The sequence below is a fragment of the Cryptococcus neoformans genome, assembly GCF_000091045.1.
Source record: "Cryptococcus neoformans var. neoformans JEC21 chromosome 2 sequence".
Classification (NCBI taxonomy): Eukaryota; Fungi; Basidiomycota; class Tremellomycetes; order Tremellales; family Cryptococcaceae; genus Cryptococcus; species Cryptococcus deneoformans.
Genome location: NC_006684.1, coordinates 475,004 through 487,500, shown reverse-complemented (window position 1 = coordinate 487,500; position 12,497 = coordinate 475,004). Strand labels below are relative to the sequence as shown.

Below are 12,497 nucleotides of genomic sequence, written 5' to 3'. Positions count from 1 at the left end.
TGACTCACTAGACTATTGGGTTACGACACGGTATGTCTTGTACACTTACGATATGCTCAAGCCTGACGCTCTTCTAGGCCTTGATGCAGACCATATTAGTGCCATTGATAACGCTACCAGACAACTTGTCAGCCAGGGCCAGCTGCCCATCACGTGCGGTAAGTTTCATGTATTTACCGCTTAGATGTACTATACTCAAAACATTACAGGTCTGTTCTTTTCACTTGGTCATTCCACTATTGTTATTGTGGTGAACGTCGCGATCGCCGTCAGGTAAATTCCCGTGCGAATCAGACTGTGTTTCATTAACGACTTGAATTAGTGTGGACATCTACGACAAGCTTGACAGAGTTGGATCTATCGGTGGTATTGTCGGAGCTTCTGTCTCGGCATCTTTCCTCTTCTTGATTGCCTGCCTCAACATCTATTTCCTCATTGGTGCTATTAAGCAGCGTAGGTCTATGAAACGCCGCCAAGCTCTTGGTCTGCCCCCAGATGAGGACGAAGGTGACCCTTCTAAAATTTATGGGGGAGGCTGCATGGTGAGAGTCGTTGGACCTATACTCAGAGCCGTCGATCGACCTTGGAAAATGTACCCTGTTGGAGTACTATTTGGTTTTGGTCAGTCGAACTCAACTCTTTTCGAGCTGTATTGATTTTGGAACAGGGTTTGACACTGCTTCTTCCATTGCATTGCTTGCTATCTCCGCCATCGCTCAACGTGGTCCCAATGGGGACTCGATCAGCCATGGCAAGATTGTAATCCTTCCTTTCCTTGTAAGTATATCTTCTCGCGGGTGGCAAAGTCTTATCCTTTTCCAGTTCACCGCGGGCATGTCCCTCGTCGACTCTCTTGACTCCATCCTCATGCTCTATGCCTACGCCACCCCTGATACAACTTCCCCTGAAGGAAAGCTCGCTCTCCTTCAGTATCCTGACCTCGATCACAAGGATTCTTACCTCGAAGAAACGGTAGCCACAGCTCTTCCTGCGGAAGGCGGCCAAACTGAAAGACATGTCATTGAGCAGACTGACATTCCTCAAGGGGAAATTGAGAGGCTTGAGACAGAGGACAACATCAAAGCTAAAACAGGCAATGAGATATTAGTGGAAGAAGAAAGAGTCGGTGGGCCTTCAAGGGTGGACAATAATGGGGGTGTGCGTAACGAGAGAGTAATAAAGGCCAAAGCAAACACCATGTCATCTCTTTCTATCATCCTCACTCTTCTGTCTATTCTCGTCGCACTGAGGTGAGCTTCCATTGCGCCCGTGATTGAGCGCCAGACTAACGGCGCGACGGAAGCATATCTTTAATCGAAATCATGGGACTCATCGGTGACAATTGTACTCAATGCCAGGATGCTGCTAATGATCCCGATGGAGGCGGTTTGGCGGGCAGCTGGTGGCGAGCTTGGGCTCGTGTAGGTCTTTTGATTTCATCCGCTTTCCCTTAATATTTGGCGAGCTCATTATGATTCCCTGATTTAGGCCAACGATCAATCTGGATACATTGGTGCTGCTATTGTGGGTTGCTTTGCCGCTATTCTCGTCGGTTGGTATGGTGCCAGGTGGGGTATGAAGAAATGGAAGGCCAGAAGAGATGCCAATGCCGCTATACTGCTTGAAGATAATGAGGATGATGTGACACAAACACCTGTAGCGTAAATACATATATAATGAGCGTCGCCGCGAACGAAGGTAAGACGCGTCAACAAAGTATATAACAATAATATTGAGCATGCATTATCTAATCATTGATGAAGAAGTAAAGGATTCCGTGGTAGTTCTTTGTTAAAGCCCCTCAACAGCAACAAGAGTTACAGATAGCTTCCCATACTTCAGAATGCTACGCACTTATGGCCAGGTCACGTCGTGAACATACTGCGATCGGGACACAGTGAATTCTGGTCAGAAAATAACAAGATCGGTCATGTCCGAAAGATTTTCGCGCTTGGCTTTTCTATTCCAGGTATCAATTTTCTAATGACGGCAGCAAGGGTTGATTAGAAAGTTACCAGAATTGATTAGAAAGTCGCCAGGATATTTGCGCCGATTACAAACTGCAGTCGACAGGGACATAAAAAGGTAGCGATTATTATGCCAAGACTGTCGAGCAAGTGCGTGGAAGTACAAATAGACTTTTGAAGACGTAAATAACGCCGCTGTAGCACAATCTCATACTTTCCCCAACCTCTCATTCTCTTTGCGTTCCAGAGTTCCGCTGAGCCGTTGGAAAGTAAGGTGCATATGATAATATAATAGTACCCAAGTCCATCGATGTCTAAAGACAACTATGCTTTTATTTCGACCATGCTGGGCCGCAATTGATCCACTTTGTTCACACCAAGTAGTCTCATCGTGGTCAGGATCTCAGCCGAGAAGACTGCCAAGCTGAATTAGTTTGTGCTTGTTCTCTCAGTATACCATACGTACTGTTAACAGCATGTTCGACACCTTTTTGTCCACCAACAGCGTTGGCAAATAAGAAACCTCTTCCAGATCCAACGGCATTAGCACCCAAACAAAGTGCCTTGACAGCATCAGAGCCTCTCCAAATACCGCCATCCACCCAAATCTCGAATGGGCGGTCGGTGGGCTTCTCTTGAGGGTCAGGAGGGGTCAAGTTCTCGGGATGTTCCAGGGCGGCAGGTTGGACACCGGTGGGACCTCGGTATTCAGGTCGGAGGAGGTAAGGAGCATGTTTACGAATTTCAAGGAGGGTATCAATACCGGTGTGGGTTGTGTCGAGTTGCCGGCCACCGTGATTTGAGAGCACAACGCCGTCGGCACCCATGCGATAGGCAAGAATGGCATCCTATACCATAAAAGTCAGCCTATTTTGCAGACCAGATTAGCCGCAGCGTATACATACCTCAACAGTTTGCACACCCTTAATAAGCAAGGGTAGCTTGGTTTGAGACCTAATCCACTTGATGTCGTCCCAGCAGAGGTCGGGATCGACACCAGCAAACATTGCCTCGCTGACACCCTTGGTATCGTCGTGCTTTTCATACGCTCCAGTTTTTGGGGGTTCAAAATTGCCTTTGAGCCTCAAATCACGCTCACGCTTTCCACCAACAGCAGCATCGACTGTAAGGAGGATGGCATTGAGGTTGAGGCGGTTGACCCGCTTAAGAACTTCGGCAGCAAGGTCACGCTTAGAATTGACATAAAGCTGGAAAAAGAGGGGTTGATTCTCAGATCGGGCGGCACATATCTCTTCCAGGGAACAGGAGGCGAATGAGGAGATCTGATAATTGTTTAGTATACCTGTCCTAGATCGTGCTGAGGTAAACTTACACATTGGATGATACCAGTATTGGCAGCTCCGCGGGTCATGTTGACCTCACCAAGAGGGTGGCCCAGTTTAGCCATAGCACTGGTCATATATAAGATTCCATTAAGCTGTTTTGCGAAACACACCTACGCAGGGGAAATCATAACAGGCAAGGTGCTCTTATAGCCCAAAATAGTTGTAGATGCATCAGCTTGGGCGACTTTTCTCAGAACCCTGGGTCGGAAATGAATCTTCTGGTACGATGTGTTGTTTTCATTTTTAGCTGTCATTGGTTATGAGCATCCTAGAGTTACCGGTTATCAAGGCAGGTCTTACTGAACTCATCGTCAGCTCCAGAAGCGTAATAGGCCCATCCAACACTAGTGCACATGTCTTCGGCAAGTTTCTCAAAGTCCCTCATGTTCACGACACTTCCCAATCCTTGCTCCTCTATTTCTTTGCGCTTACGTTCAATTCTCTCGGTTTCGTCCTGCTCGTCCTTGGAAACCTTCAGCTTCAGAGCTTCCTTTTCCTCAACGGAGGCAGAAGCGGTGTCAAGAGTTCCAAGATGTTGAACATTAGGAGGGAGGTTATCTGCTTCAAGCTGATCGGAAGGATGCCTAGGGTTGAATATAAATGTCACGTCTTTTGAGCGATTCTCCACTATGATATCTTTGCCTCCTGGATGATCTTCGAGGAAATCTGTCATACTATTATGATCACTGTTAGTCTCGTCCAATTAAACGTCCTTGCGGTGTTATCGTCATATACGTACTCGTACACTTCTCCTTGGATTACAACCCACACTCGATCCCCATCCTTATGCTCCAATACCTCCTTGATGGAGACCTTCTTAGCCTCCTGCTTCTTTTCCTGCTCAAGAGCTTCAGGCTTATCCGGTACGGCAGTTTCAACCACTTGTTGAGAATCAAGATGGGCTCTGTTCAAGTACATATACGTCTACAATGTGTCATCAATATCAATTGCGATGGATGATACAGTAAATTGACTCACTGGGACAGCCAAAGCCACACCGGCACCGATCAGAAACCGGGAAGAGACGACCTTTGAACTTGTGTTCGGCGCTATGCGGCTCGTCAGACCACGAGCAAAGACTGAACGATTACGCGACAGTCTTGCTGCTTTTTGAAACGCGGTTCTTATGGACATGGTGGTGAATGCGATGTCTGGCGGATGGCCATTGGGTATCTAAACAAGAGTTGAAAGAGTTGGAATAATAAGAAGTTCAGCTGTTGTAAGGTTACGGCCGGCGGACCGGATGTTTAATGTGCCGACAGGATTCCTCGCTGGATCTGCCAATCACGGGCCAGCAGAATCACGTCATCGTTTGTCGTAATTCTACTAGTAGCGTGGTAATTTTTTGGTCCTCCAAACTACAACATCCACCAGTACCCAGTATCCCGTATCAACCACATTAACATCCAGCATCCCGCAATCAGCTGTCAGCCGTGAGTTTGCTTAAGCGAGCAACAGGTAAACGAATGAACAGTTTTCGATGTACTGTTGGTCGCGGTATGGTATGGTATGGTGGTATGGTATGCGAAATGAGACCTGTGGCAGATATGACGATCTGTTATTTCTGTGGACGGTTAATGAGCGTGTACATGCGCGGGCAACAATGTCAGGGGGTGAGCTGAAGATAACACTTCATGTAAAGGCGGGCGACACATAATATTTAGACTTCTCGTCTATTGTTGCTACTGCAGAGCATGGATGCAATGTGATCTGCTTTCAAGATTCAATTCTATGCCTGTTATTTGAGATGAGAATATGAACATTGCAGCAGCCCCATCAATGGCGCAGCTGATATCTATTGAATCGACGTGACGATCATACATTGGCGATACGTTGAGTGCCTCGTACACCAAGACTCAAATAACGGCGGCCGTCTCCAAGCCGCCAAACCAGCTCTTCACCCACTTTCTCCACCACTCCCCTCCAACGGCCTCACCACCACCAGCAGCATTTGTCGAGCCGCCAGGTCCCCCTGCAATTCTACCGCGGGGGCTGTGCCTCGCAGGATAGAGGCTGGCGCGAAGGGCAACACCTGTCGCAGAGAGCAAAACGGTTGCCCATCCCCAGAGAGCACCTTGGACAAGAGGAGCGAACAGCTGTTTTCTCCATCAGCATTTACAATTTATTACAGGTTTGGGCACCGGCCTACCTGATCGCGAATGGTGACCCAAGCGACGCTAGACCAATCCACTTCCACTTCCCGGCCCCAGAAGTAGACCTCATCCCTGTCGGCGCTCTGCACCATGCCTGCTCCGACTTTTTGTTCCGGCTTTTCTACTCGATCTAATCTGGATCCCTTGCCGGGCTTAGGCTTCAGGAACGGTCTTATTGAGAGAAGAAAAGACTATTGATGGCATATACACATATATATATCAGTGTCAGACGCGAACGCACACTGTAAAAAGAGACCAACCTGCTCGAACCGGAGATCAGGCAAAGGGGGCATATGGCCCTTTACCCTCTTCCTCCCTTCTTGCCTTGCTCGCACGCTATCATGCCTTGAAGGTTTGGGAAGGTCATCTGGGAAGGGAGAAGAGGAAGGCCTATGGACAGCCTGGGCTTGAGACCGAAAAGGGATGTGTGAAGGGTCGAGTGTTGTCATTCTTGCAGGAACAGTTATCCGTCGATTTGATTTGCTGTATATATACTATGAAGTTACGACGTAAGACAATAAGATGTTTCTTGTAAAGAGAAGGATGAGAGTAGTAGAGGCAGCACCGACGAAGGATGAATGAGATCACCGTCATCGCTCATATGGACGGTTACGTAACCGACACCTCTCGCGTTGTGTCTTGCACCGACGACGGAGGTGAGCTACGTATAGGGGGCTGATGGTTAAGGTGCTCGAGTTTCGATAATCAATCTCGTCCACTTTCTCTCACAGTATAGGATATCTGGAAGACGCTCACAAGTACCTTATCCACTGTTCAGCATGGACCCACGCTCCTCCATTCCACAAGTCCCCCTCCATCTCACTTCCATCTGCATCCTCTCCCCGTCCAACACACCTCTCTACGTCCGTTCGTTCACCAGCGAGCAAGACGAGTTACGACATTACCATCTCAACCATGCAGCTGTAGATGTGCTTGAAGAGAGACGTGCGTGTACTGGACGTGGCACGGGATTTCTCGGTGCTGATATCAATCTTCAGTTGTCATGACTTCAACGCCTACACGACCTGCCGATTCGTACTTGGGGCTCTTATATTCCCTTGAAGATATGGCATTGTAAGTCATTGATCCCCTCTACACGTAGGCCCGGCGGCTGATTATATGTCCAGCTATGGATTCCAAACGACAACGAAGCTCCGAATCGTCCTCTCAGTATCAATGGTGGACGCTATGATTAAAGACGCTGACATTGTCGCCATCTTCCGAGCGGTCCATAATCTCGTGCTTATAGCGTGCAATAACCCCTTTCTTTCATTACCGCCTTCCTTCCATGCCATCTCCGCCAACAAACATGCAGATGGGCAAGCGGAAAACCTCACTAATCCGTCTTTGCCCACTTCCAAAATGTTTGCAACAAATCCCGAAGAAATCAAGCCAATATGGCTGAAACAAAGTCGAAGATTTACAGAAGGGATCAAGGCTATTGGGGAAATGTTGAGCGGTGGAAGATAGACATATGTATTTGCCGAGTAAGTCTTCGCATCAAACGACAACCACTGTGGCTGACATTCTCCTCAGATATCCTTGTTGTATACCATGCATGACATACCTCCATTCGCAAGGCCATTGATATCCATTGCGTGACACTTTTTATCACCGCATCTTGGTCAGGACGCCCCCAGCAGCCGTAGTCACATCGAGTGACAACCCTCACTGGCTGCTGGTCCGTACGATGGGCACTTGTAACCGTCTTCAATTGACTGGTTGCTGGGTGCTCAAAAATCGTTCACCTCTGACCTATATCCATATAGCCCTATGTTGACACTGCGTTCCAAAGATCTGTAGTCGCTGTGACAGATACGGGGCTGAAATATTTTGTCCGGTATTATAACGCCAATATGCATTCGATATTACCTATAAATAATTATTACATGTGCTTCCGCAACCAAGAAACAATGTCGTTGCCCAGATCCCTCCAATGCTCATCATCCCACTCTTCCCCCATGGCGCCTTCAAACCCTTCCAGGCTTTCATATCGTCTACCCACCAATGATAAGGCCAATGAATCCAGGTATGCTTGCTTGATAGATGTTTCTTCCGTTGAGGAATGGAGAGGAGGAGTAAGGTGAATACTCATCGACGTGATTACGGCATGTCGAGCTGCGATAGGAATTGACTGGAAAGAATACTATCAGCGCTTGAAATTCCACCAAGAATTACAAACGACTTGCAAGATCACCAAAAGAAAAGTTGCCTTCCAACTCGTTGGTAAACTCTGGTGTTTGCCCATATTGCCACTCCCAAGATTTCAACTCTTCATACCCGTTCCAAATTTTCTGATCTTTGATTATAGACTCCGTGACCTCGCACGTTGTCATGGGCTTCTCTTCGCCGGCATAGGTTTTGGCAAACTCAGCAGTGACAGCACGTACAAAATCGTCATGATGCAAGTGCTTGGATTGCCACGGGGGTAAATAATGGTTCAGGGTCGTGACCGGCGAGCGATATGAGGCGATACCCTTAGTTTCCATCTTTGGCTACAGAGGTTACGGTTAGAAGGACGCTCAGTAAGACTTCATGTGACCCACAGAACTTGATCTTAATGACTTGCCAAGCTCAGCCAGAGAAGAGGAAATGAGCATTGTTCCATGGTGATACGCCCTATGTTGGATGATCTTGTATGCCGATCCTGAGACGTAAGCACGAAGAGTCAGCATCAGAGTATTAGTACTAGCAGCAGCTCTGAACTACTCATCTTATACTCCCTATCCCCATCTCTAATTACTACATCATTCCTATCGTTTACCCCACAGCCGGTAATACCGAGTGTTTCTCTTATAGCTCGTGAGATCAGTTGAGCCCCGTGGGACCTTGTGAAGAGAAGACGAGGGAGGATGATGGAAAAGTTCGTGTTGCCCATATCCTACACTCATGGTGTGTGATTAATAGTTGGCCGACGGGCATGGACAGAACGAACATGGTATACTGTGCCGCCTCCCGAACGTCTCCGTACAAGTGGAATTGACTCTTCTCTCAGCTTCTTGGGAGTCGTCTCTTTCCAGGGATTCTATGGCGAGTCAACCTTTTTCGAGTCCTAGAAAAAGCGGATATACACGTACTTGATTGCGCCCTATAACTACACATGGAAAGTTGCGATATAAGAATAAAACTGGCTGATCATGCGGTGTGTTTCGAAGCAGCCTTTGGGGTAAATTAGTTGAAGTATACTTGGACCGAAGAATCCTTGCAGCGTACCAGTCTTCGTATGACAGGTTAAACCACGGATCATGACTTTTTGATATATAGGTAACGGGCTAGAATGGCAAGTTAACGAAAGCTGAAATGTTTGGATTAATATTATCTATACATACTGCACCAAGATCTACATTCCCAGTGGCTGGTGTTTGAGGTTGAACAGCCTTGTTCTGTAGATGGTAGGTGGAGGTGTGGAGGGCTCGACGAGTGATGAGCGGGAGGCAGAAAGACGGACGAAGGATGGCTGATAGAGATATCATTCTGGCACTGCAATGGATGTGAATGCGCTGGGCACGGCTGCCGATGGTGCAGTAGCCAAGAGGAATAAATATATGTATACCTACAGCACGGTATCTTATGACGATTTGAGGAGCGAATACAGATGACCACAAAAGTCACAAAGCGGAATCAATTTCACCCACCACACGCGTATACAGTCGCGTCAACCAGTTCTCACCCAAATGTTTTCGTCGCGTCCCTCATCAATTCCTCTCTACTTTTCCATTCGTATACCCACAGCTACTTGTCCGCCATGAGCAACCGACGAGGACATCTTTCTCGCAAGATACCCAATGCCATCAATAGACCCGCACCGCCAAAGGCTCACGTTCCCAGAGAACGATCCCCCTTGAGCCGGATGGATTTGGAGCTCTTGAGACAGGCGGAGGCCGAAGGTAAGTCGCAAGTCGGTGGTGTCAGGAGTGATCATACTCATTTAGATGGAAGACGAAGAAGTAAGAATTCACTCTCACCAGTCTGAAAGACCTTGGAAAGGAGTTTTCATCACTTTCACAGGTGTGGAAAACAAGGTCGGTGCATCTATCAATTTTTGTGCCCCGTGCTAATGCCTTGTATAGGCACAACTAAGCAGCCTCGCCAGGGAGCTTGGGGCTGAAGTTGATACTGCCCTTACAAGAAGCATCACGCATGTCGTCGCCGTCAGTTACGAGTCGCCAAAATATCAAGTGAGCCCTTTGCTTCGTGCGAATCCGCGAACTGACATCTACAGTTCGCTTTGGCAAATGGTATACCTATAATGACACCGGCATGGATCATAGAGGCTCATGAGATATGGCTGGCGGGCGGAGAGCTTAATTTTGAGGAAGATGAGGAAAATCATCGGCTACTGCCATTTACGGGATTCAGGATATCCATGTCCGGTATCGATCAGAGTATGTCTTCTTCCTCCAATCCTGTCTGTCACTAACAATGCCGTGATTAGTGGATCGTCGTAGATTCCTGATTCAACTCATCACTAGCCATGGAGGCGAATACTCGAAAGATCTCGATCGTGACTGCACCCACCTTGTATCTTCACATCCTACCAGCGACAAACGCCGCTCAGAAAAAGTCAAATGGGCTCTTCGCGAGAACGCTGAGAATGAGGCTAGAAGGAGAAAAGGGGTAAGGGATGAGCGAGACATTTTGATCGTGTACGAGGAGTGGATTTGGGACTGTGTAGCGTACCGTGGAAGATGGCCCTCAGACAAGTACGATGCGACCAAGCCACGACGAGGAGGAAAAGTCGATCCTGGTGCGTAGAATCAAGAATTAGGTATTATCTTGGCTGATCTTAGGGCAGAGGACGTTATCAACGGGACTTTTCAAATTTCCCGACCTGATCGCAAGGTTGTCATCAACAGCTCTACTGCTACTGGGGGAGAATTATATGCGAGCGAACAGGCTTCTGTCCGGCGTCGCAAAACTGCCGGATTAGACACTCTTGTCGGACAGATAATAGGCGAAGGCAAAAATCGAGACACACCCAAAAGGAGTGCTTCAGCAGTTCTCGAAGAACCAACTGCCAAACGACCTAAACTAGTCGCCAAAAGCTCAATGGTTCATCTTTCCCGCTCAACATCTTTTGTCACTGCCGATGCCCCTACATCTGCCTGTCCCACAACCCACGAAACAGAAGGAAAGACCAAGATTGACGAATCAAAACAAGTTGCAAGAATTTTTGAAGGGCTGAGAATGGCTGTCTGTAAAAGCAAAGGGTGGGAAGCGATGCTGGAAGCCTTGTCGTCGCGTGGTGCAATCCTTGTTGACGAAAAGGATTGGATGAAGGGAGAGACTTGCAACTATGCGATCATAAGATTGTAAGGGGACCCCATTCCTATCACAGCGTGCTAATATGGCGGTCTTAGAGCCAACCCGAATATACCACCCATGCCTGAGGGTCAAAGCACAATCTATGTGACTGAGAACTGGGTTGAGTCATGTATTGTCGAGGGAAAGCTTGTGTCTCCAGATGAGCATCTCTTATACAAACCTTTGACCATTGATGTTCCCATTCCAGGTCAGTTGTAATGATAATTTTGATATTTTGGGTTCTGACCTGTTATGCAGGAGCAAAAGGAATCATTGTCCATATCTCGGGCTCCGAAGATCATCAGCTGTCCTCATATCATCGACGACTTGCCAGGGCCCTCGGCAAGTGTGATCCAATGCCTATTATCAATTCGCTAACCCTCATGTGCTAGGCTTTGAACTTCAGCTCACGGTAGACCGTGATGTGACTCACCTCATCTCCTTTCGCAATCACGGCATCAAAGTCCGGCGGGCAAAGGCTTGGGGCTCTCAAATTGTGAAGCATGACTGGTTGTTAAAGATGGCAGAGACAGGGAAGCTTGAGCCAGAGGAAGAATATCAGCTGCATATCCCACCGGAGAATCTTCGTGGATCTCATAGTAAGTTGCTAGGTCGTAAATTCTGCATCTCATTTACTGACATGGTACTAGAAGATTTACTATCAACTGCAGATAAGGCCAACCATTCGAAAGCTGACTTGTCCGTTCCTTGTGATTCGGGTGTAAAGCCGGAGCCGAGGCTTGAGCACCGCTTCGAGCCCGGCACATCTGGTCAAAATAAACAGATAACTTCTCAAGCCGGTCCCTCGTCTATCCCAGCCTCTCGAGCCCTCAGACCTACTCCTACGCATGTCAACGACTCAACGGATGATATCTCTATGCTTGATGCTCGAGCTGATGTATCCGAGATTCAACATGCCGATGCAACCATGGAAGAACGGTCAGATCCCCTCAAACCATCGCCTCAATCGCTCAACCGACATACCTCTGCTCCAGATCCTCGACCCAGTCCACTCAACAATAAACTCCTCACGGAAGCAGATAAAAATATGAATATGACGCCTGGCAGCTCCGCGGCCGGCGCTTCAACGTCGGCTTTGCCAAATAAGGCTGCAAGTACAGCAGCGCTGGGGGATATGGACAAGAAGCAGGATATATCTGATGTGTTAAGGCGGCTGGCAGAGAAGCCGAGCGGGACTCCAGTAAATATACCAAGACGTGGAAGGCCTTCAGCCAGAATCAAGGTGAGTCTGTCATTCAGTGTCACACCATGATCCTTCTAACTATCTCTTCTCACCCAAAAGAGCACAAACTCCCGCTCCCCTGCATTACTTTCGCCTTCGAACCGCCCTAATCCCCAGCCTCTACATCCAGAATACCAAGAATCCATAGAAGTCGAAGACGACCCAATGAAAAACTTTGGAAATGATGCACCTGAAGAAAGTATGCAGATCAAATATGTTGATCAGAAGGCTGTCAGGGAGCGGAGAAAACTTATGGCCCTTTTTGGCGAGGAAGGGGAAACTTCAAAGAACAAAAAACGTTAGAAGTGCCAGGAAACGCTTCTCGGGATAGCAAGGAAGTCTTGTTGTAATTTTGTCATGCATGTTGTCATGGTCTTCTTGATAGAACACCGTCTCATGGTGGCTGCTTCTCGCGTGATTCTCGCTCGTAGGCCTTTTTTTTCCCTAATTATGGACGCGACTTTCTTTGGTGACGTGTTGTTTA

The 12,497-nt window shown here is 47.8% G+C and overlaps 6 protein-coding genes across 6 annotated transcripts in view; 3 read left to right on the top strand and 3 right to left on the bottom strand.

Moving 5' to 3' along the window:
- Nucleotides 1-1,757, top strand: part of CNB01630 (conserved hypothetical protein) — a 2,159-nt gene extending 402 nt beyond the window's left edge. The window contains exons 2-9 of the mRNA XM_024656490.1: nt 12-30; nt 78-158; nt 210-273; nt 323-621; nt 668-777; nt 823-1,250; nt 1,304-1,421; nt 1,489-1,757. Coding sequence (XP_024512139.1) covers nt 12-30; nt 78-158; nt 210-273; nt 323-621; nt 668-777; nt 823-1,250; nt 1,304-1,421; nt 1,489-1,665 — 1,296 coding nt within the window. The 3' untranslated portion in view covers nt 1,666-1,757. The remainder of the gene's footprint in view (nt 1-11; nt 31-77; nt 159-209; nt 274-322; nt 622-667; nt 778-822; nt 1,251-1,303; nt 1,422-1,488) is intronic.
- A 352-nt stretch (nt 1,758-2,109) lies between these two features.
- CNB01620 (L-lactate dehydrogenase (cytochrome), putative) lies at nt 2,110-4,512 on the bottom strand. Its single transcript, XM_568831.2, has 8 exons — nt 4,292-4,512; nt 4,053-4,237; nt 3,614-3,987; nt 3,428-3,560; nt 3,301-3,379; nt 2,873-3,250; nt 2,434-2,815; nt 2,110-2,383 (listed from the first exon to the last, which is right to left on the bottom strand). Exons 1-8 carry the CDS (start codon nt 4,445-4,447, stop codon nt 2,292-2,294), a joined length of 1,779 nt encoding a protein of 592 aa, XP_568831.1. The 5' UTR covers nt 4,448-4,512; the 3' UTR covers nt 2,110-2,291.
- A 446-nt stretch (nt 4,513-4,958) lies between these two features.
- Nucleotides 4,959-5,997, bottom strand: CNB01610 (hypothetical protein). The gene is made up of 3 exons (XM_024656489.1): nt 5,727-5,997; nt 5,463-5,657; nt 4,959-5,409 (listed from the first exon to the last, which is right to left on the bottom strand). Exons 1-3 carry the CDS (start codon nt 5,913-5,915, stop codon nt 5,170-5,172), a joined length of 624 nt encoding a protein of 207 aa, XP_024512138.1. The 5' UTR covers nt 5,916-5,997; the 3' UTR covers nt 4,959-5,169.
- A 169-nt stretch (nt 5,998-6,166) lies between these two features.
- Nucleotides 6,167-7,338, top strand: CNB01605 (hypothetical protein). Its single transcript, XM_024658440.1, has 4 exons — nt 6,167-6,411; nt 6,465-6,540; nt 6,594-6,953; nt 7,004-7,338. Exons 1-3 carry the CDS (start codon nt 6,246-6,248, stop codon nt 6,934-6,936), a joined length of 585 nt encoding a protein of 194 aa, XP_024514206.1. The 5' UTR covers nt 6,167-6,245; the 3' UTR covers nt 6,937-6,953; nt 7,004-7,338.
- On the bottom strand, nt 7,309-9,048 carry CNB01600 (conserved hypothetical protein). The gene is made up of 8 exons (XM_024656488.1): nt 8,796-9,048; nt 8,680-8,738; nt 8,544-8,625; nt 8,402-8,491; nt 8,180-8,347; nt 8,013-8,120; nt 7,656-7,961; nt 7,309-7,600 (listed from the first exon to the last, which is right to left on the bottom strand). The coding sequence occupies exons 1-8, from the start codon at nt 8,937-8,939 to the stop codon at nt 7,352-7,354; spliced, it is 1,206 nt and encodes a 401-aa protein (XP_024512224.1). The 5' UTR covers nt 8,940-9,048; the 3' UTR covers nt 7,309-7,351.
- Nucleotides 9,049-9,162: 114 nt separating this feature from the next.
- CNB01590 (expressed protein) lies at nt 9,163-12,398 on the top strand. Its single transcript, XM_024656487.1, has 11 exons — nt 9,163-9,353; nt 9,406-9,488; nt 9,537-9,644; nt 9,689-9,851; nt 9,902-10,213; nt 10,262-10,778; nt 10,827-10,978; nt 11,029-11,112; nt 11,163-11,369; nt 11,421-12,013; nt 12,074-12,398. The coding sequence occupies exons 1-11, from the start codon at nt 9,212-9,214 to the stop codon at nt 12,314-12,316; spliced, it is 2,604 nt and encodes an 867-aa protein (XP_024512137.1). The 5' UTR covers nt 9,163-9,211; the 3' UTR covers nt 12,317-12,398.
- The last annotated feature ends 99 nt before the right edge of the window (nt 12,399-12,497 follow it).